Here is a 23,703-nt window from a genome sequence, read left to right on the forward strand (position 1 = left end):
CACCCACTGTCTTTAAAGATGCCACATAGAAACTACTTTCTACTTGAGGACCTTGGTAGAAATGTAGTGGACTGAAAAGCATGATATTTGGGTTTTAAATGTAGTGAAGCTATAGTGAAGTTTCCCAAAAAATAAAACCCAAGTAAAGTACAGATACTCAAAATGCAAAAAAAGTAAATGTACTTGACTACTGTCTGCCTCTGGCCAGAAGAACATTTTAAACTGGAATATAATTTAATTCCATCCCATTTAATATTATCCTTTCTGGATTTCAATCCGCAGCCAAAATAATTTTTAACATGTATTATTCCAGCTGCTATGAGAATGGGCTACAATTAAACAATGCACCACCTGCAGGATCCTCACAGGTGAGTAAAGCAAGCAAGAACGTAATGATGCAGTACCATGCTCGATTTCCCACAAAACCACTCAAAGTAGAAAACATTATTAAGCTAATCGTTGTGATTTGAGTTAAAGGCGATAGTTTTAAATGCTGGCAGGTTATGTACTTTCTCAAATATTGATTTTGGATCATTTTTTTAAATAAAAATGTTATGGAATCGCTGTTTACTCTCACCAGGTTTTCTTATTTGGACAGGCATGGATTCTGTCCCCTTGGTAAGTGCAGAAGGTTTGTTTATATAGTCCTCAGCCTAAACAGCTCTGGCTGGGCTTGCAGAGTGCTTGCATCTCAGCACTATTGGTTGCTAAAAAAATTATAGTGATAAAAGGAGTTGTCATGGTAGCATTACGATATTACAATTATTGATATATTAAAATTGCTCAGTACATTACATCATTACACTGAATCAATCTTTTGATTAGTTCGATCAAACAGGTTGTTTGTAATTTAAATGCACTTTAATAAGACATGGCTTGTGCACAGACTTCATTTAAATGCGTTCCCACATTAACATTCTGTTACAGTGTGTGAGAACAATGAACAAGCCAGAATAATAAACATTTTTGAGGAAGCAGCACTGGCCTCCCACTTCTGAGAACCGTTTATTGTTTAGGGGGGTGCAAAAAGGGTCTAGAGTAACTTCAAGGCATAGTTCACTTTGAAACTAAAATTTTAAGTTTATCATTTTACCTCAAGGGCATCTAAGATGTAGGTGTCTTTTTTTCTTCATTAGATCCAGTTTTGATCAGTAACAGTGTAACAGTACACCACTTTTATAATTTCTCATTGTTGCCCCATCTGTAACAAAGGACTTCAGACAATAAGTAAAAAAAGTTGGCACCCAATGAGTGGATTCCTTTGAACCAATACTTCGACAAGAGAGTAAGTTGAGTCTTGTAGATTTTCAAAGTGGAAGATAGATATATGATTGTCCTTTGTAATCCTTTGTAAATGGATTAGCACATATCTCAGCAGACGAGAGCACCAGAGAAACATCAAAAAACAGGAGACACTTGGCGAACTGGAGGGAACACAGCAGACACATGGACAACTGGAAAGAACACAGGAAGTAAGTAAACAAGTAAGTAAGCTTAGACTTTAACAAGGTAAAGATAGAGAGTCCACTTCATATGTACAAGACCGGACCGCGAGTGAAACTGAGGTGTGTGCTTGTTGTGCATATCCCATGTTGAAAGCCAAACTTTCTGACCTGGTTGGTAAGATGGAGAATCTAGGTTTTCTTAGGACCTGGACGATAGGAAATGGAGAAGCTTGTGAAAAAGAGCACCCGTCTTGCTTGTCTCAGATTCAGATGTTTAGCGTCACGGAGGTATTGGAGATTCTTATGGTCGTTTAACAAAGTGAATGGGTGTGCAGCTCCTCCAGCCAGTGAAGCCATTCCTCCAAAGCCAGCTTGACAGCAAGAAGTTCCCTGTTCCTGATGTCATAGTAAACCTCCACCAGGCTAAGATTCCAGGAGAAGTAGGTGCATGGATGGAGTTTAGGTGGATTCCCTGCTGCTGAGATAGTACTCCTCCTACCCCTGTAGTCGATGCATCTAACTCAACGACAAAAAGGAGGTCAGGATAAGGATAAACCGAGAGTGGGAGTGGCAGCTAGAGACCAGGACCAGTTTGCAAATTCAATAAAGTGCTGGAGTTCCTTGACTGTGGACGGTTCTGGCCAGTTGGTGATGGCCTAAGGGACTTCACCCCATGCGTTACCTCATATTTATATGTGAAACTGAAGGTTACGGTTAAACAACTTCCTATTCACTCAGTTTTGTGCTTTTAACTATGACCATTTACAATAATTAAACTAATAATGCATTTATATAAACAGGTTACACTTGGTAATACTACATATTATATGCATCAGTGAATGATTCAGTTACTCACTCATAAATCTGTATTGATGTAACCTGTAGAAAGAGCGACCTAATTAAAACACACACTGGTACTAACTTTTGTATTAATGGAAATAGCTATAAAGCACCTTGACACAATCAAGCAGTTTCAAAGAGGTAAAACTTTCAAGTACAAACTCACAAAATGTCCTCTCTAACAGTCACAGAACTAAGTGCTGAGATCCAGGAGGACACTGTGCTTCTCAACTGGACAGCTCCTGGTGAGGACCTCGACCAAGAGACAGGTAAGATATGTGATTTATATACAAGTATTTAAAAGGTCTTTACTGACAAAAATGTTGTTCTAAACAATCATGAAATAATGTATATTTATTTGCCTTACATGGTACATTTCTTTCTCTTTAAGCTTAATACTATGAGATCAAGTGGTGCTTTGACGTTGATATGCTTCAAGACAGCTTCAGCAATGGTCATGAGGTCAACACAACTGCTGTCTCAACACAGGAGGCTGGATCAATTGAACAACATTCATCTCAGTTTCCTAATCCAAAATGGCACCACACTCTTCTTTGCAGTTCAAATCAATGACAAATCAATCCATATGTACATCCAACAGCTTCGAAACATTTCTTAAAACAATACAAAACAAACTTTTCTTAGTAGCGTGTTTAATCTTATTAATGATTAAAACAGACTTCTGTTTTGTTTATTATGTAGGAATGTAATGTAATCTCCAAAACAAAACAAATCCAGAGCTGTCTGTGGCTCTATGATTGACTTCATGGCCTGCTGGTTAGCAGAGCAATCATGTAGTTATTCTTTCATGGAGCAGTCATGGCCTAACAGGTACAGAGCTGGACATATAACCCAAAGATTCCAGGTTTGAGTCTTAGGTCAAGCAGGGGCTGTTGGTGGGGACTCTTTCCACCCTCAATACCATGACTTAGATGAGACCTTTGAGAGAAAACCCCCAGCTGCTCTCCAGTTGTTGCAGCATTGGCTGTTCACAGTTTGTGTTTGTTTACTGCTGTGTGTGTGTGTGTGTGTACTTTGACGGGTAAAATGCTGAGGACAAATTCTAATTCTAGGTCACCATACTTGGCCACAAGTCACCTCCTTTCCTTCACCAGCAGAGGATGCTGCAAGATACATGGTTTACTTGTTTAGTAACAACTCACACATTGTGTAAAAATAATAACAGCTGTATATAATAAAACAGTTTAAAAATCAAAATAAAAATGAAAAACTGTATACAGAAGGCTATTGGAAAAAAATCCATATCTCTAATTACAAAATAAATATAAAAGTCCTTAGAAAGTCTTTTGGGCATTGACATTCCTTGCATCCTCCAATGCCTGGACAAAGCTTAAAAGTAAAATGCACAAAACTAGGTGTACATAAAGGTATGACATAAACAGATTCTCAACAGGGTGTGGAACATTGACATGAAAAAAAAAAACAATCAATTACTTTGTACTTTGTACTTTGAATATAATTTTATCATTAAAATTTAAAAAGAATAACTTTCATTATCCATCGACAGACAGTGGAGATTGTGTGTCATGTGGGTTTGTTTGGGTATACCGTGTTTGGAATACCTTCTACTCGTCTTATTTTCAAAGTACTGTATACAGTATGTAGGCTGTGCCCAGTATGCATATTTGCCAATTGTGCAGTACCTAACCAGATATATAAATAATAAAAATGCTAAATACTGAAAACACAACATACAAAATAGACAATTTAGTATGTACAGGTAAATTTGAAATGTAAATAATAAGTATGCGTGTTAAATAAATGTATGATAGGGTTGTGTGTTTCATGTTTACTGTCAAGTGTTCATGCCTGCATTTGTGTTCTGTAGCACCAGACAGCAACAGTTTCATTAGTATGTCTTATTAGTCCATCTCTTTACAGTCCTCAACACAGGTTTAGCTGATTTCAGTTTCTGCGTGTAGGGTGGTATAAGATGAAAACATAGATCAGTCACTTCATATAAATGAATAAATGCAAAACAGTAATAAAAAGAATATTGTAGTCTTTACACGGTGATTGCATAAGAAGATATGTTGTATGCTAGAAATATGTATATGGCTAGAAACTTATGAAAACAAAAACATATGTAAAAATATTAAATTATTCAATAAACAGCTGGTAATAACTTGTATATTTACTATCCCATGAGGCCACAGATTTTTGGATTGCAGTGAGGTGACATCTGAATTTTATACAATATTTTACACATTCTTACTATACAACAAACCAAACCATTGTAGTTCCTAGACAGTATGCAATTTCAGACAGGTATTTAGTAAGTGCAATGCAATGACTTCTTATGGAGTCATATTTTATGGATTGTGCTGGGAGTAGCACTGTAGGTAAAGTGAAATAAACAGTTAGGTAACCAACATACTGCCTTGTGACACTATAAAACTGCGTTTATTAATCTAATCATTATATTGGTATCATTCAGTTCATTCCAGTAAAATACATTCCATGTGTGATCAGAAAAGTTAATTTTTGACTTGGCATTGTTTATAACAGGGGTTACGTTACAGCTTACTATTCATCTTAACTTCTGCAGCTATGGACTCAAGAACGGTGTTTGTCTTATTATGGATGTTGCTGTTGTCCACCTCCTCTGGAATCAAACTGGATGGAAATGGTTATGTTGATGTTATAATCGCAATCGGTTCAAAAGTACCACAGGATGATAGACTTATTGATAAAATCAAGGTGAATATGCTTTTTCCATCTATTTAGCAAACTTTATCTGCATTAATAGTTTTAATGTAGAAGAAGATTTTGCTTTCCAAAAAACCTGAAATATACAATGTATAGAATACATTTTTCTTGACAGTGTTCATGAATTAAATTGCTTATTTAATGAATACACATTCAGAGTTGTTGTTGCTTGTTTCTTATTTAATCTTTCCACTTTCATTCTAACAGGAGATGGTCACTGGAAGAGGTCTATTTATCTTTATGAAGCACTGGATAAGAAAGTCTATTTCAAAGAAGCTACGATTCTAGTCCCATCCCACTGGAAGAGTGCGAATGTCAGCAAAGCAAGAACAGAGTCCTTTGAAAAAGCACTGGAACATTATGGTAGTTACACTATTAAAACCAGTTACGTGTGTGGTTTCTGACAAAATTTCTGTCAAACACAGGCCAAAATAAGAATCGATAATGCTAATCCAGCATACGGAGATGAACCTTATACTTATCAATATGGAGAATGTGGAACTATGGCAGAGTACATTCATTTCACCCCAGAATACTTCTTAAATGACAGAGTCATCCAGCTTTACTGGATCAAGAGGTGAATGGCATTAATCTTCCTTTACGTTTATTCAAACGTCATGCAATGATAAGCGGATTTAAAAATTCTATTAATGTTGTTTCCTGTTTGTTTTATTAGCAGTTTGGTTGTTTGTTTTCAGGAAAGGTTTTTGTGCATGAATGGGCTCATCTGAGATGGGGTGTCTACGATGAATACAGTAAAGAAAACCCATTCTACTACTATAATGGCCGTATTGAAGCTACAAGGTTATTAACGGTCATCAATCAATATATTATTAAAATGTCATTGGAAATTAGAATCACCGTAACCGTTTTCTTGCTCATCTTTAGGTGTAGCAAAAACATTGAAGGTCAGTTTTATGATGTTACGGCTGGAGGATCTCTTCAGCCATGCCGTATAGATCCACAAACTTCACTACCTGCTGGGAATTGTACATTTTTTCCAGACAGAAATCAAAACACAAACAGCTCCTTAATGTTTCTACCAAGCCTGGATCCTGTAAGTGTAGAATTTACATGTTAACACACATTGCAGATTAAAGGCTTATTAATTAAAAATAATCATGAGGTAATACATATGTGAGTTGTAGTAAATGAATTTATGTTTTGAGCAAAAGGTACTTTTACACTTTTTCCCCTGTCTGTGAAGTAATTTTAATCATCCTACAATCAAAGGAAGATCATATTCATTTTTATTTTGCCAAAATATTTTGAGATAACAATTGAGAGGACAATTAAATTAAATAATTAACAATTACATTCTACTTTCTTTCTTTCTAACCTGAATATCAGAGCCATAATCTGTCCCTGAATGTTTTTTTAATGGTGTTTTTTTTTTTTCTTCTTTTTTTAGGTGAACACATTCTGTCATGAAAATGAGCACAATTATGAAGCCCCAAACCTGCAGAATAAAAAATGCAGCAAAGCTACACGGACTGTAATATTTGAGGATTCTGTGGATAAAGATATTCTTTCTTCTCCAGATTCACTGCCGTCCCGTCCTCCACTGTCTTTCAAAGTTGTGCAGAGAATGCAACGGGTCGTTTGTCTTATCCTTGATGGCTCAGGAAGCATGGCAACAGTAAGAAAACATAAAAATTATAAACATTAATTTCACCTAAATTAAATATGTCTAAATACAAATGAGTTTGAAAAATAAAAATGTAAAGAAACATGAAATATACATTTCATATTTTTTAACCATTCTCTAGGATTCAAGACTGCTTCGACTGCAGCAGGCTGCCACACATTTCCTGCGAAACATCGTTGAGGATCAAGCCAGTGTTGGGATTGTAGACTTTAGTACTACTGCTTCTACTCTGAGTCCCTTGACTACTATTGACAGTAACACCACAAGAGAGAGTCTTATCAAATTGTTGCCGAAAGTAGCAGGTGGATCGACCAACATGTGTAAAGGTCTCAATCTAGGCCTACAGGTGCTGTATTTTTTTATTTTTATGTTTGTAATTCATGTGGTATGTACGGTTTGTTCCATGCCGGTGCTTTCTGTTTTCTTCAAAACCATCAGGTACTTCAACAGGACAATGGAGATGTATTAGGAGATGAAATAATTTTTTTGACTGATGGTGAGGCGACGGATAACATTAAAACGTGTAGCCCGACTGCAATAAACAGCGGTGTCATTATACACACAATAGCTTTAGGTCCTAAAGCAGATGAGGAACTGACAGTAATGGCAAACAAAACAGGTAAGTAAATAAATAAATAAAACATAGTTTCTTTATCTCAGTAAAGCTTATTACATATGTGCTATTTAAGTACCTAATGCAAAAACATTACATGTTGACAACAGGGGGAATATTTCTCACACCCAATGATAACTTCACATCTAACAATTTAATAAATGCGTTTGCTTCGGTTACATTATCAACTGGAGATTACACAAAGGAACCAGTTCAGGTTTGTCAAGTGATCACACATTACCAATGATTCTTTCATTACTCTAAAACTATCATCAATATTATGAGCTATTTATTTATTCATTCATTCATTCATTTTTAATCATCATTTTAGCTTGAGAGTATTGGAGCACGAACATCTGATTGGTTCAATGGGACAGTATCGGTGGATCAGACTGTTGGGAACAAAACCAGCTTTGTGATAATCTATGAGAGAAGTTTTCCCAGCGTTTACATACAGTCTCCAAGTGGCTTAATCTACACTCAGACAAATATGAATCATGATGTATTGCTGAGAACTGTCACTTTAAATGTTCCAGGAACTGCAGAGGTGAGACAGCCTTTATAAAGTTATTTATTTAGTTTTCAGACCATAAACATAAAAGGATACACATAATATCTGGGTCAAAATTATAGATCCACATCATCCACGATATCAAAATATTTTCAACAACAACTTGAGATTGAAAGGTTTATCATTGATGATTTAGCTTATACAGATATTGCAATTAATAATACTAATACCCTCATAATAATGAATAATAGCAATAATATTACACAGCAAACTCATATTGATCTGCTTTTACTATCTTGTGTCTTGCAGCCTGGTGACTGGGAGTACAGAATCCAAACTTCAACAAATCAGGCTTTGACTATAACAGTAACAAGTCAAGCTTCTCAAGCTGATGTTCCTCCTATCATTGTCAAACCCGCATGAACCAGCAGTTCAATGATGGCACTAAACCCATGATAGTGTTTGCTGAGGTTAGTCAGAATTACAAACCTGTAATAAATGCTGAAGTGCAGGCTACACTGGAGCCAGAAACTGGGCCCGCACAAACATTACAACTCCTGGACAACGGAGCAGGTAAATGACCTATAATTCATATTACAGATGTGCACTGAAGTTGAAGGGAAGTTGAAGGTGCTTTTCCAAACTGTGCCAAAAGATCAGAGATCCGTCTTTTACAGGAGCTGATGCTGTTCAAGGTGATGGAATCTATTCCAGATACTTCACGCAGATGGTAAATGGAAGAAGCAGCTTGAAAGTAAGAGTGAAGAATCAAGATGGACAAACCAAATTTGCTGCCCGAAAAAACAGTAATGCCCCATATGTGCCTGGATATGTGGAAAATGGTAAAAACAAATCTTGGTCATTTTGAATATTTAGCATTTAACAATTAAACTTCACAAAGAACATTTGTGTTTATATAGCAGCTCAGTAAATATAAATTTAATATTGAGTAGTTTTAGGACCAATATTTCCAGTTACAATCTGATGATTCAATAGTGAGTTTAGTGTTACCAGAATTGTACAGTTGACCTCACAAGCTATTTAAAATTATCTTAATAATAACAACCACCGAGGAGCTAAACAAGTGACTTTATGAGTATGATGATTTTTTCCTCATCTCATCCAACGCCTCAGTTGTTAATGGTAGAATGTAATTTTAGACACCATAACCCTGCTGAAAAATACAATAGAACCCTGCCCAAAACACTGTAGAAAATGTAACGGATTAAATGGTTATAATAGGATTTGTATTGGTTTTAATGGCAAGTATAATGCCATTAAAGCATTTAACAAGGTGATATGGTCAGGCAAAGCTACATGCATGTTTCTTTGCCAATCAGATTCAAACATTCAACGACCCGTAGTATATATATTATAATTGTACACTATATATATATATATATATATTTTTTTTTTTTTTTTTTTTTATTCCAGGAGTAGTGCAGCTGAACCCTCCAAAGCCTCCAGTTTCTGAGGAACCAATTGAGATTGGAAACTTCACCAGAACAGCCACCGGAGAGAGTTTTGAGGTTGCTCTAAAAATGCAACTAAATCAAATTTCCTCCGAACAGAATCACAGATCTGAGCGCTGAGATCCAGGAGGACACTGTGCTTCTCAGCTGGACAGCTCCTGGTGAGGACCTCGACCAAGGGACAGGTACAATATACCATTATTAAACCAGTATTTAAATCTTCACTGACAGTGAATCATGAAATAATGTGTCTTTATTTGCCCTGCATGATATATTTCTTCCCCTTTAAGCTAAATCCTATGAGATCAGGTGGAGCTTTGACCTTGATGTGCTTCGAGAGAGCTTCAGCAATGGTCATTCGATCAAAACAACTGCTGTTTTACCTCAGGAGGCTGGATCATTTGAACAACATTCATTCAATCTCAGTTTCCCAATCCAAAATGGCACCACACTCTTCTTTTTGCGTTAGAGTCTGAGGACAAACTAAATGAGAAATCTAAAACCTCCAACATTGCTCAAGCTTCAAAGATCCTCCCTGGTCCAAAACCTCCAGGAATATCAAACCCAGGCATTAACTTGACAGTTCTTGTTATTTCTGTGTGTGTGGTAACTGTGGTCATATGCTTTATTGTTGCTGTAATCACATGGGCAGTAAAACGCAGAAATCCATCAAACTAAAGCAACACAGTTTCTGTATATTTTGGTACTGTTGCTATTTTACAAAATTCTCAATTATATTATATTCTCAATAGATAAATTTATTGTAATAACATTTTTGAGCATATTAATAAAAGCATTTTTGTACAATATTAGGTATACTGTTTATTTTTATTTTTACTAAATAAAAAGTAATGAAAAAAAGTGTATTATTTAATAAATCATATATTGGGGTGTTTATATTGATGGATTTTGTTGTTTATGACTATATAAACATAAGGGGGAGCAACTGACATGTTTTACATTCATCAACCACAGATCTGGGGCCTGTACCATGAAGCCTTTTTAAAGATGGGTACTTTTACTCAACTATATTTTTGTAGAAAAAACTGTACAATTTCTTCATTACTGTGGGCGAAGCTCCTCTTGTTACTTCATCTTAATGCAATAAGTTTAAATCATGCCACCTCTCAGCCCTGATTACCTGCCCAGGTGTGCCTTGTTAAGACTGCTATTTAGCTGCAACCAGCCCTAGCACCGGCTGGTAATTCTGAGCGTTCTGAGCACTATTCTCCAAAACTTTGGAAACATCCCAGCTGAAGTGTGGTTGTGGATGAAATCGATATATGCATTTGTTTCATTATGTTTAGGTGTTTAGTAGTGGTCATGTGAGAGTTTATTTACTCTTCCCTGAGTCAGAGGTTATATAGGCCTACATATAGCATACTTTAAAATATAATTTAATTTAGTGATGCAAATCAGAATTTTGAGGTTTTTTTTTTTTTTAAATGTATCCTGGCTTTTCCTGGCTATTATTTTGAAGCTTAAAGCTGCAGTCCGTAAATTTGAAAACCTGGTATTGCAGTTCCTTTTGGAATTATATTTCATGTGTGCGTTCTATTGTGACTTGGCTCCAGTGCATATTAAAGTTTTTAGGTTAATGTGTGGCTGTCAGTCATTACACCTGTGTTGTGCCGATTTTCGACTCACTAAACCTACTAATACTAGGGGTAGTAATTTATGGCGTCAGAATTCAACACTACACCAGTGTGAATCCTGTACTTAGTAATCACAGATTCTAAACTGAATATGAATATGAAAATATGATCTAAAGAATTTTCACTGTATTCTATATTGTTATCTGAACAAGTAAGTCTGCCTTGCTTTGTTCTGACTGAGAAAAAATAATAAAGAGCTTATTACCAGGAGGAGTAGGAGTAATAAGTGAAAGAAGAGGTTCCCATGAGGTTGGAAGGCGATGCTGTGATATACTTTGATTTGGCAAACAATTAAAACAAGTCTTTAATCTTTTCCCAGAACTGAAACATACTTTATAAGGATGGCCATGGATGCATAAACTGCACCAAGGAGACGCCATCTTCCATTTTGTCATCAGCTGTCTTTGACGGGAGGATTAAAAAAAGAATGGTCTGAAAATGTCTGAAGTTTACGTGAACCTTCAAAAGTGATTACTAATAGGCTGTCTATAACCTGTAAAAACACCCCCACTCACATTTAGAGAAGAAAAAATCACCCACTGTCTTTAAAGATGCCACATAGAAACTACTTTCTACTTGAGGACCTTGGTAGAAATGTAGTGGACTGAAAAGCATGATATTTGGGTTTTAAATGTAGTGAAGCTATAGTGAAGTTTCCCCAAAAAAATAAAACCCAAGTAAAGTACAGATACTCAAAATGCAAAAAAAAGTAAATGTACTTGACTACTGTCTGCCTCTGGCCAGAAGAACATTTTAAACTGGAATATAATTTAATTCCATCCCATTTAATATTATCCTTTCTGGATTTCAATCCGCAACCAAAAAGAATTTTTAACATGTATTATTCCAGCTGCTATGAGAATGGGCTACAATTAAACAATGCACCACCTGCAGGATCCTCACAGGTGAGTAAAGCAAGCAAGAACGTAATGATGCAGTACCATGCTCGATTTCCCACAAAAACCACTCAAAGTAGAAAACATTATTAAGCTAATCGTTGTGAATCGAGTTAAAAGGCGATAGTTTTGAATGCTGGCAGGTTATGTACTTTCTCAAATATTGATTTTGGATCATTTTTTTAAATAAAAATGTTATGGAATCGCTGTTTACTCTCACCAGGTTTTCTTATTTGGACATATCTACCCTGCAGGAATGGATTCTGTCCCCTTGGTAAGTGCAGAAGGTTTGTTTATATAGTCCTCAGCCTAAACAGCTCTGGCTGGGCTTGCAGAGTGCTTGCTTCTCAGCACTATTGGTTGCTAAAAAAAATTATAGTGATAAAAGGAGTTGTCCATTTTTATATCATGGTAGCATTACGATATTACAATTATTGATATATTAAAATTGCTCAGTACATTACATCATTACACTGAATCAATCTTTTGATTAGTTCGATCAAACAGGTTGTTTGTAATTTAAATGCACTTTAATAAGACATGGCTTGTGCACAGACTTCATTTAAATGCGTTCCCACATTAACATTCTGTTACAGTGTGTGAGAACAATGAACAAGCCAGAATAATAAACATTTTTGAGGAAGCAGCACTGGCCTCCCACTTCTGAGAACCGTTTATTGTTTAGGGGGGTGCAAAAAGGGTCTAGAGTAACTTCAAGGCATAGTTCACTTTGAAACTAAAATTTTAAGTTTATCATTTTACCTCAAGGGCATCTAAGATGTAGGTGTCTTTTTTTCTTCATTAGATCCAGTTTTGATCAGTAACAGTGTAACAGTACACCACTTTTATAATTTCTCATTGTTGCCCCATCTGTAACAAAAGGACTTCAGACAATAAGTAAAAAAAAGTTGACACCCAATGAGTGGATTCCTTTTGAACCAATACTTCGACAAGAGAGTAAGTTGAGTCTTGTAGATTTTCAAAGTGGAAGATAGATATATGATTGTCCTTTGTAATCCTTTGTAAATGGATTAGCACATATCTCAGACAGACAGAGCACCAGAGAAACATCAAAAACAGGAGACACTTGGCGAACTGGAGGAACACAGCAGACACATGGACAACTGGAAAGAACACAGGAAGTAAGTAAACAAGTAAGTAAGCTTAGACTTTAACAAGGTAAAGATAGAGAGTCCACTTCATATGTACAAGACCGGACCGCGAGTGAAACTGAGGTGTGTGCTTGTTGTGCATATCCCATGTTGAAAGCCAAACTTTCTGACCTGGTTGGTAAGATGGAGAATCTAGGTTTTCTTAGGACCTGGACGATAGGAAATGGAGAAGCTTGTGAAAAGAGCACCCGTCTTGCTTGTCTCAGATTCAGATGTTTAGCGTCACGGAGGTATTGGAGATTCTTATGGTCGTTTAACAAAGTGAATGGGTGTGCAGCTCCTCCAGCCAGTGAAGCCATTCCTCCAAAGCCAGCTTGACAGCAAGAAGTTCCCTGTTCCTGATGTCATAGTAAACCTCCACCAGGCTAAGATTCCAGGAGAAGTAGGTGCATGGATGGAGTTTAGGTGGATTCCCTGCTGCTGAGATAGTACTCCTCCTACCCCTGTAGTCGATGCATCTAACTCAACGACAAAAAGGAGGTCAGGATAAGGATAAACCGAGAGTGGGAGTGGCAGCTAGAGACCAGGACCAGTTTGCAAATTCAATAAAGTGCTGGAGTTCCTTGACTGTGGACGGTTCTGGCCAGTTGGTGATGGCCTAAGGGACTTCACCCCATGCGTTACCTCATATTTATATGTGAAACTGAAGGTTACGGTTAAACAACTTCCTATTCACTCAGTTTTGTGCTTTTAACTATGACCATTTACAATAATTAAACTAATAATGCATTTATATAAACAGGTTACACTTGGTAATACTACATATTATATGCATCAGTGAATGATTCAGTTACTCACTCATAAATCTGTATTGATGTAACCTGTAGAAAGAGTGACCTAATTAAAACACACACTGGTACTAACTTTTGTATTAATGGAAATAGCTATAAAGCACCTTGACACAATCAAGCAGTTTCAAAGAGGTAAAACTTTCAAGTACAACTCCACAAAATGTCCCTCCGAACAGTCACAGAACTAAGTGCTGAGATCCAGGAGGACACTGTGCTTCTCAACTGGACAGCTCCTGGTGAGGACCTCGACCAAGAGACAGGTAAGATATGTGATTTATATACAAGTATTTAAAAAGGTCTTTACTGACAAAAATGTTGTTCTAAACAATCATGAAATAATGTATATTTATTTGCCTTACATGGTACATTTCTTTCTCTTTAAGCTTAATACTATGAGATCAAGTGGTGCTTTGACGTTGATATGCTTCAAGACAGCTTCAGCAATGGTCATGAGGTCAACACAACTGCTGTCTCAACACAGGAGGCTGGATCAATTGAACAACATTCATCTCAGTTTCCTAATCCAAAATGGCACCACACTCTTCTTTGCAGTTCAAATCAATGACAAATCAATCCATATGTACATCCAACAGCTTCGAAACATTTCTTAAAACAATACAAAACAAACTTTTCTTAGTAGCGTGTTTAATCTTATTAATGATTAAAACAGACTTCTGTTTTGTTTATTATGTAGGAATGTAATGTAATCTCCAAAACAAAACAAATCCAGAGCTGTCTGTGGCTCTATGATTGACTTCATGGCCTGCTGGTTAGCAGAGCAATCATGTAGTTATTCTTTCATGGAGCAGTCATGGCCTAACAGGTACAGAGCTGGACATATAACCCAAAGATTCCAGGTTTGAGTCTTAGGTCAAGCAGGGGCTGTTGGTGGGGACTCTTTCCACCCTCAATACCATGACTTAGATGAGACCTTTGAGAGAAAACCCCCAGCTGCTCTCCAGTTGTTGCAGCATTGGCTGTTCACAGTTTGTGTTTGTTTACTGCTGTGTGTGTGTGTGTGTGTACTTTGACGGGTAAAATGCTGAGGACAAATTCTAATTCTAGGTCACCACTTGGCCACAAGTCACCTCCTTTCCTTCACCAGCAGAGGATGCTGCAAGATACATGGTTTACTTGTTTAGTAACAACTCACACATTGTGTAAAAATAATAACAGCTGTATATAATAAAACAGTTTAAAAATCAAAATAAAAATGAAAAACTGTATACAGAAGGCTATTGGAAAAAATCCATATCTCTAATTACAAAATAAATATAAAAGTCCTTAGAAAGTCTTTTGGGCATTGACATTCCTTGCATCCTCCAATGCCTGGACAAAGCTTAAAAGTAAAATGCACAAAACTAGGTGTACATAAAGGTATGACATAAACAGATTCTCAACAGGGTGTGGAACATTGACATGAAAAAAAAAACAATCAATTACTTTGTACTTTGTACTTTGAATATAATTTTATCATTAAAATTTAAAAGAATAACTTTCATTATCCATCGACAGACAGTGGAGATTGTGTGTCATGTGGGTTTGTTTGGGTATACCGTGTTTGGAATACCTTCTACTGTCTTATTTTCAAAGTACTGTATACAGTATGTAGGCTGTGCCCAGTATGCATATTTGCCAATTGTGCAGTACCTAACCAGATATATAAATAATAAAAATGCTAAATACTGAAAACACAACATACAAAATAGACAATTTAGTATGTACAGGTAAATTGAAATGTAAATAATAAGTATGCGTGTTAAATAAATGTATGATAGGGTTGTGTGTTTCATGTTTACTGTCAAGTGTTCATGCCTGCATTTGTGTTCTGTAGCACCAGACAGCAACAGTTTCATTAGTATGTCTTATTAGTCCATCTCTTTACAGTCCTCAACACAGGTTTAGCTGATTTCAGTTTCTATAGTGTAGGGTGGTATAAGATGAAAACATAGATCAGTCACTTCATATAAATGAATAAATGCAAAACAGTAATAAAAAGAATATTGTAGTCTTTACACGGTGATTGCATAAGAAGATATGTTGTATGCTAGAAATATGTATATGGCTAGAAACTTATGAAAACAAAACATATGTAAAAATATTAAATTATTCAATAAACAGCTGGTAATAACTTGTATATTTACTATCCCATGAGGCCACAGATTTTGGATTGCAGTGAGGTGACATCTGAATTTTATACAATATTTTACACATTCTTACTATACAACAAACCAAACCATTGTAGTTCCTAGACAGTATGCAATTTCAGACAGGTATTTAGTAAGTGCAATGCAATGACTTCTTATGGAGTCATATTTTATGGATTGTGCTGGGAGTAGCACTGTAGGTAAAGTGAAATAAACAGTTAGGTAACCAACATACTGCCTTGTGACACTATAAAACTGCGTTTATTAATCTAATCATTATATTGGTATCATTCAGTTCATTCCAGTAAAATACATTCCATGTGTGATCAGAAAAGTTAATTTTTGACTTGGCATTGTTTATAACAGGGGGGTTACGTTACAGCTTACTATTCATCTTAACTTCTGCAGCTATGGACTCAAGAACGGTGTTTGTCTTATTATGGATGTTGCTGTTGTCCACCTCCTCTGGAATCAAACTGGATGGAAATGGTTATGTTGATGTTATAATCGCAATCGGTTCAAAAGTACCACAGGATGATAGACTTATTGATAAAATCAAGGTGAATATGCTTTTTTCCATCTATTTAGCAAACTTTATCTGCATTAATAGTTTTAATGTAGAAGAAGATTTTGCTTTCCAAAAAAACCTGAAATATACAATGTATAGAATACATTTTTCTTGACAGTGTTCATGAATTAAATTGCTTATTTAATGAATACACATTCAGAGTTGTTGTTGCTTGTTTCTTATTTAATCTTTCCACTTTCATTCTAACAGGAGATGGTCACTGAAGGGTCTATTTATCTTTATGAAGCACTGGATAAGAAAGTCTATTTCAAAGAAGCTACGATTCTAGTCCCATCCCACTGGAAGAGTGCGAATGTCAGCAAAGCAAGAACAGAGTCCTTTGAAAAAGTCACGGAACATTATGGTAGTTACACTATTAAAACCAGTGTGGTTTCTGACAAAATTTCTATGTCAAACACAGGCCAAAAATAAGAATCGATAATGCTAATCCAGCATACGGAGATGAACCTTATACTTATCAATATGGAGAATGTGGAACTATGGCAGAGTACATTCATTTCACCCCAGAATACTTCTTAAATGACAGAGTCATCCAGCTTTACGGATCAAGAGGTGAATGGCATTAATCTTCCTTTACGTTTATTCAAACGTCATGCAATGATAGCGGATTTAAAAATTCTATTAATGTTGTTTCCTGTTTGTTTTATTAGCAGTTTGGTTGTTTGTTTTCAGGAAAGGTTTTTGTGCATGAATGGGCTCATCTGAGATGGGGTGTCTACGATGAATACAGTAAAGAAAACCCATTCTACTACTATAATGGCCGTATTGAAGCTACAAGGTTATTAACGGTCATCAATCAATATATTATTAAAATGTCATTGGAAATTAGAATCACCGTAACCGTTTTCTTGCTCATCTTTAGGTGTAGTAAAAACATTGAAGGTCAGTTTTATGATGTTACGGCTGAGGATCTCTTCAGCCATGCCGTATAGATCCACAAACTTCACTACCTGCTGGGAATTGTACATTTTTTCCAGACAGAAATCAAAACACAAACAGCTCCTTAATGTTTCTACCAAGCCTGGATCCTGTAAGTGTAGAATTTACATGTTAACACACATTGCAGATTAAAGGCTTATTAATTAAAAATAATCATGAGGTAATACATATGTGAGTTGTAGTAAATGAATTTATGTTTTGAGCAAAAGGTACTTTTACACTTTTTCCCCTGTCTGTGAAGTAATTTTAATCATCCTACAATCAAAGGAAGATCATATTCATTTTTATTTTGCCAAAATATTTTGAGATAACAATTGAGAGGACAATTAAATTAAATAATTAACAATTACATTCTACTTTCTTTCTTTCTAACCTGAATATCAGAGCCATAATCTGTCCCTGAATGTTTTTTTAATGGTGTTTTTTTTTCTTTTTTTAGGTGAACACATTCTGTCATGAAAATGAGCACAATTATGAAGCCCCAAACCTGCAGAATAAAAATGCGGCAAAGCTACACGGACTGTAATATTTGAGGATTCTGTGGATAAAGATATTCTTTCTTCTCCAGATTCACTGCCGTCCCGTCCTCCGCTGTCTTTCAAAGTTGTGCAGAGAATGCAACGGGTCGTTTGTCTTATCCTTGATGGCTCAGGAAGCATGGCAACAGTAAGAAAACATAAAAATTATAAACATTAATTTCACCTAAATTAAATATGTCTAAATACAAATGAGTTTGAAAAATAAAAATGTAAAGAAACATGAAATATACATTTCATATTTTTTAACCATTCTCTAGGATTCAAGACTGCTTCGACTGCAGCAGGCTGCCACACATTTCCTGCGAAACATCATTGAGGATCAAGCCAGTGTTGGGATTGTAGCCTTTAGTACTGAAGCTTCTACTCTGAGTGACTTGACTACTATTGACAGTGACACCACAAGAGAGAGTCTTATCAAATTGTTGCCGAAAGTAGCAGATGGATGGACGTGACATGTGCAAAGGTCTCAATCTAGGCCTACAGGTGCTGTATTTTTAAATTTTTTGTTTGTAATTCATGTAGTATGTACGGTTTGTTCCATGCCGGTGCTTTCTGTTTTCTTCAAAACCATCAGGTACTTCAACAGGACAATGGAGATGTATTAGGAGATGAAATAATTTTTTTGACTGATGGTGAGGCGACGGATAACATTAAGCGTGTAGCCCGACTGCAATAAACAGCGGTGTCATTATACACACAATAGCTTTAGGTCCTAAAGCAGATGAGGAACTGACAGTAATGGCAAACAAAACAGGTAAGTAAATAAATAAATAAAACATAGGTTCTTTATCTCAGTAAAGCTTATTACATATGTGCTATTTAAGTACCTAATGCAAAACATTACATGTTGACAACAGGGGAATATTTCTCACACCCAATGATAACTTCACATCTAACAATTTAATAAATGCGTTTTGCTTCGGTTACATTATCAACTGGAGATTACACAAAGGAACCAGTTCAGGTTTGTCAAGTGATCACACATTACCAATGATTCTTTCATTACTCTAAAACTATCATCAATATTATGAGCTATTTATTTATTCATTCATTCATTCATTTTTAATCATCATTTTAGCTTGAGAGTATTGGAGCACGAACATCTGATTGGTTCAATGGGACAGTATCGTGGATCAGACTGTTGGGAACAAAACCAGCTTTGTGATAATCTATGAGAGAAGTTTTCCCAGCATTTACATACAGTCTCCAAGTGGCTTAATCTACACTCAGACAAATATGAATCATGATGTATTGCTGAGAACTGTCACTTTAAATGTTCCAGGAACTGCAGAGGTGAGACAGCCTTTTTAAAGTTATTTATTTAGTTTTCAGACCATAAACATAAAAGGATACATAATATCTGGGTCAAAAATTATAGATCCACATCATCCACAATATCAAAATATTTTCAACAACAACTTGAGATTGAAAGGTTTATCATTGATGATTTAGCTTATACAGATATTGCAATTAATAATACTAATACCCTCATAATAATGAATAATAGCAATAATATTACACAGCAAACTCATATTGATCTGCTTTTACTATCTTGTGTCTTGCAGCCTGGTGACTGGGAGTACAGAATCCAAACTTCAACAAATCAGGCTTTGACTATAACAGTAACAAGTCAAGCTTCTCAAGCTGATGTTCCTCCTATCATTGTCAAAACCCGCATGAACCAGCAGTTCAATGATGGCACTAAACCCATGATAGTGTTTGCTAAGGTTAGTCAGAATTACAAACCTGTAATAAATGCTGAAGTGCAGGCTACACTGGAGCCAGAAACTGCGCCTGCACAAACATTACAACTCCTGGACAACGGAGCAGGTAAATGACCTATAATTCATATTACAGATGTGCACTGAAGTTGAAGGGAAGTTGAAGGTGCTTTTCCAAACTATGCCAAAAGATCAGAGATCCGTCTTTTACAGGAGCTGATGCTGTTCAAGGTGATGGAATCTATTCCAGATACTTCACGCAGATGGTAAATGGAAGAAGCAGCTTGAAAGTAAGAGTGAAGAATCAAGATGGACAAACCAAATTTGCTGCCCGAAAAAACAGTAATGCCCCATATGTGCCTGGATATGTGGAAAACGGTAAAACAAATCTTGGTCATTTTGAATATTTAGCATTTAACAATTAAACTTCACAAAGAACATTTGTGTTTATATAGCAGCTCAGTAAATATAAATTTAATATTGAGTAGTTTTAGGACCAATATTTCCAGTTACAATCTGATGATTCAATAGTGAATTTAGTGTTACCAGAATTGTACAGTTGACCTCACAAGCTATTTAAAATTATCTTAATAATAACAACCACCGAGGAGCTAAACAAGTGACTTTATGAGTATGATGATTTTTTCCTCATCTCATCCAACGCCTCAGTTGTTAATGGTAGAATGTAATTTTAGACACCATAACCCTGCTGAAAAATACAATAGAACCCTGCCCAAAACACTGTAGAAAATGTAACGGATTAAATGGTTATAATAGATTTGTATTGGTTTTAATGGCAAGTATAATGCCATTAAAGCATTTGGCAAGGTGATATGGTCAGGCAAAGCTACATGCATGTTTCTTTGCCAATCAGATTCAAACATTCAACGACCCGTAGTATATATATTATAATTGTACATATATATATATATATATATTTTTTTTTTTTTTTTTTTTATTCCAGGAGTAGTGCAGCTGAACCCTCCAAAGCCTCCAGTTTCTGAGGAACCAATTGAGATTGGAAACTTCACCAGAACAGCCACCGAGAGAGTTTTGAGGTTGCTCTTAAAAATGCAACTAAATCAAATTTCCCTCCGAACAGAATCACAGATCTGAGCGCTGAGATCCAGGAGGACACTGTGCTTCTCAGCTGGACAGCTCCTGGTGAGGACCTCGACCAAGGGACAGGTACAATATACCATTATTAAACCAGTATTTAAATCTTCACTGACAGTGAATCATGAAATAATGTGTCTTTATTTGCCCTGCATGATATATTTCTTCCCCTTTAAGCTAAATCCTATGAGATCAGGTGGAGCTTTGACCTTGATGTGCTTCGAGAGAGCTTCAGCAATGGTCATTCGATCAAAACAACTGCTGTTTTACCTCAGGAGGCTGGATCATTTGAACAACATTCATTCAATCTCAGTTTCCCAATCCAAAATGGCACCACACTCTTCTTTGCGTTAGAGTCTGAGGACAAACTAAATGAGAAATCTAAAACCTCCAACATTGCTCAAGCTTCAAAGATCCTCCCTGGTCCAAAACCTCCAGGAATATCAAACCCAGGCATTAACTTGACAGTTCTTGTTATTTCTGTGTGTGTGGTAACTGTGGTCATATGCTTTATTGTTGCTGTAATCACATGGGCAGTAAAACGCAGAAATCCATCAAACTAAAGCAACACAGTTTCTGTATATTTTGGTACTGTTGCTATTTCATAAAATTCTCAATTATATTATATTCTCAATAGATAAATTTATTGTAATAACATTTTTGAGCATATTAATAAAAGCATTTTTGTACAATATTAGGTATGCTGTTTATTTTTATTTTTTACTAAATAAAAAAGTAATGAAAAAAAAGTGTATTATTTAATAAATCATATATTGGGGTGTTTATATTGATGGATTTTGTTGTTGCGGCTATATAAACATAAGGGGGAGCAACTGACATGTTTTACATTCATCAACCACAGATCTGGGGCCTGTACCATGAAGCCTTTTTAAAGATGGGTACTTTTACTCAACTATATTTTTGTGAAAAAACTGTACAATTTCTTCATTACTGTGGGCGAAGCTCCTCTTGTTACTTCATCTTAATGCAATAAGTTTAAATCATGCCACCTCTCAGCCCTGATTACCTGCCCAGGTGTGCCTTGTTAAGACTGCTATTTAAGCTGCAACCAGCCCTAGCACCGGCTGGTAATTCTGAGCGTTCTGAGCACTATTCTCCAAAACTTTGGAAACATCCCAGCTGAAGTGTGGTTGTGGATGAAATCGATATATGCATTTGTTTCATTATGTTTAGGTGTTTAGTAGTGGTCATGTGAGAGTTTATTTACTCTTCTCTGAGTCAGAGGTTATATAGGCCTACATATAGCATACTTTAAAATATAATTTAATTTAGTGATGCAAATCAGAATTTGCATCAGTTGTTACTCCAGTCATATGATCCTTAAGAAATCATTCTTATATAATGAATAATTGCAGTGTTGGAAACAGTTTTGCTGTCTAATATTTGTTTAACCCGGTGATATTTTCTTCAGGATTCTTTTATGAATAGAAAGCTACACTAAAAAAACAAAACACGTAACAAAACAAGCAAAGGTCAGTGCGGGCAGCAAAACATTAACAAAACACAAGGCAAGGTCAAAGTACAGGAGAACAGTCAAAAGAAACAAAGAAACTAGACAATGAGAACAAGAGAATGAAACAAGACTTGGTAAAACTGGAAATACACTTAGTAGATTCCGCAACAGCAAAAACATACTTTGCAACTTCCATTTGGCATAGCCCAGTTTATGTGACCACCAAACAGGAAGTCATGAGAGACGAAGCAGATGGAGCGAAGACAGTCAGAACAGAGGTTAGAGTGGCAGCCATATTGGCTAGGGCGTGGCAGGCTTGTGATCATGCTCTGGGAGATTTGTTGAGACGTGATGAGGTTTTAAAATGGTGACCATTTTGGAAAAAAATGTTTCTTGAGTGGCAGCCATCTTAGCTTGAAGTTAAGATGGTGACCGTGTTTTGGAGGATCTCTTGTGTAGCAAAACATGACATAAGTACGCATGGTGAGTGTAGACCCTGGAGTGGCAGGCATGATTTTAGTGACCTTTAGGCTTGGCAGACATGCAATCAAATTGTGATGGGGTAGTGTCAGTTAGTGCAGTTAGTGCAGAACGCAGCCGCTCGAGTTCTTACCAGGACAAGGAAATATGATCATATAACCCCAGTTTTATCTCTCCTGCACTGGCTGCCTGTTAATTTCGAATTGATTATAAAGTACTGTTACTGACCTACAAGGCTCTAAATGGTTTAGCTCCCATTTATCTGACCAGCCTTCTGTCTCGCTACAACCCGTCACGCTCTTTAAGATCTCAAAACTCAGGGCTCCTGGTAGTTCCTCGTATAGCAAAGTCTACTAAAGGTGGTCGAGCGTTTTCACATTTGGCACCCAAACTCTGGAATAACCTTCCTGCAAATGTTCAGGGATCAGACACACTCTCTCAGTTTAAGTCTAGGCTAAAGACATATCTTTTAGCAAAGCATACTCATAAAGATTCACATAAACCTATGCTACAGTACATCGTGATTCCCAATAGTATGAATGGCCGCTACGCTAATTATCCTTTTGTCTCCACCTCGGGATGCACATCCCGAGGCATCTAGTTACCGAGCCTCTCCAGTGGACCCAGTGAGGAAATGACCTTCCTGCGATGACGTCGAGGAAAACTTAACCTTCCGTCTGGACTACTTCTAACTTGAACTTTCTGTATTGTAATGCATCCTGCTGTGCAGTGATTTGCTTTGTCTGTGGAATGATTTGCTTTTGTTATGTAATAATTTGCTTTTGTGAAGCTGCTTTGGAACAATAGCCATTGTAAAAAGCGCTATACAAATAAACTTGAATTGAATTGAATAGTGTCCAGCCACGAGAAGGCTCCCGATGAGTTTTGCCCTGAAAGCCTAAAGGCTCACAAATGCCTGTCCTTC

The 23,703-nt window shown here is 36.3% G+C and overlaps 2 protein-coding genes and 1 pseudogene across 2 annotated transcripts in view; all 3 read left to right on the plus strand.

Annotated features, from left to right (window-relative positions):
- LOC122359133 (TRPM8 channel-associated factor homolog) overlaps positions 1-23,703 on the plus strand; it is a 112,782-nt gene that overhangs the window by 55,086 nt on the left and 33,993 nt on the right. The window lies entirely within an intron of this gene.
- On the plus strand, positions 2,455-9,956 carry LOC122358600 (calcium-activated chloride channel regulator 3A-1-like). The gene is given in 19 exon segments (XM_043258483.1): positions 2,455-2,554; positions 4,855-5,006; positions 5,223-5,234; positions 5,237-5,362; positions 5,441-5,566; positions 5,692-5,819; positions 5,904-6,072; positions 6,427-6,654; positions 6,785-7,009; positions 7,102-7,282; positions 7,387-7,493; positions 7,608-7,823; positions 8,097-8,196; positions 8,199-8,360; positions 8,465-8,629; positions 9,222-9,339; positions 9,341-9,444; positions 9,550-9,716; positions 9,719-9,956. Coding segments are annotated over 19 exon segments (2,805 nt in total). The 3' UTR covers positions 9,938-9,956.
- On the plus strand, positions 16,331-21,426 carry LOC122359136 (annotated as a pseudogene).

The sequence above is a fragment of the Puntigrus tetrazona genome, chromosome 15 (assembly GCF_018831695.1).
Source record: "Puntigrus tetrazona isolate hp1 chromosome 15, ASM1883169v1, whole genome shotgun sequence".
NCBI lineage: Eukaryota > Metazoa > Chordata > Actinopteri > Cypriniformes > Cyprinidae > Puntigrus > Puntigrus tetrazona.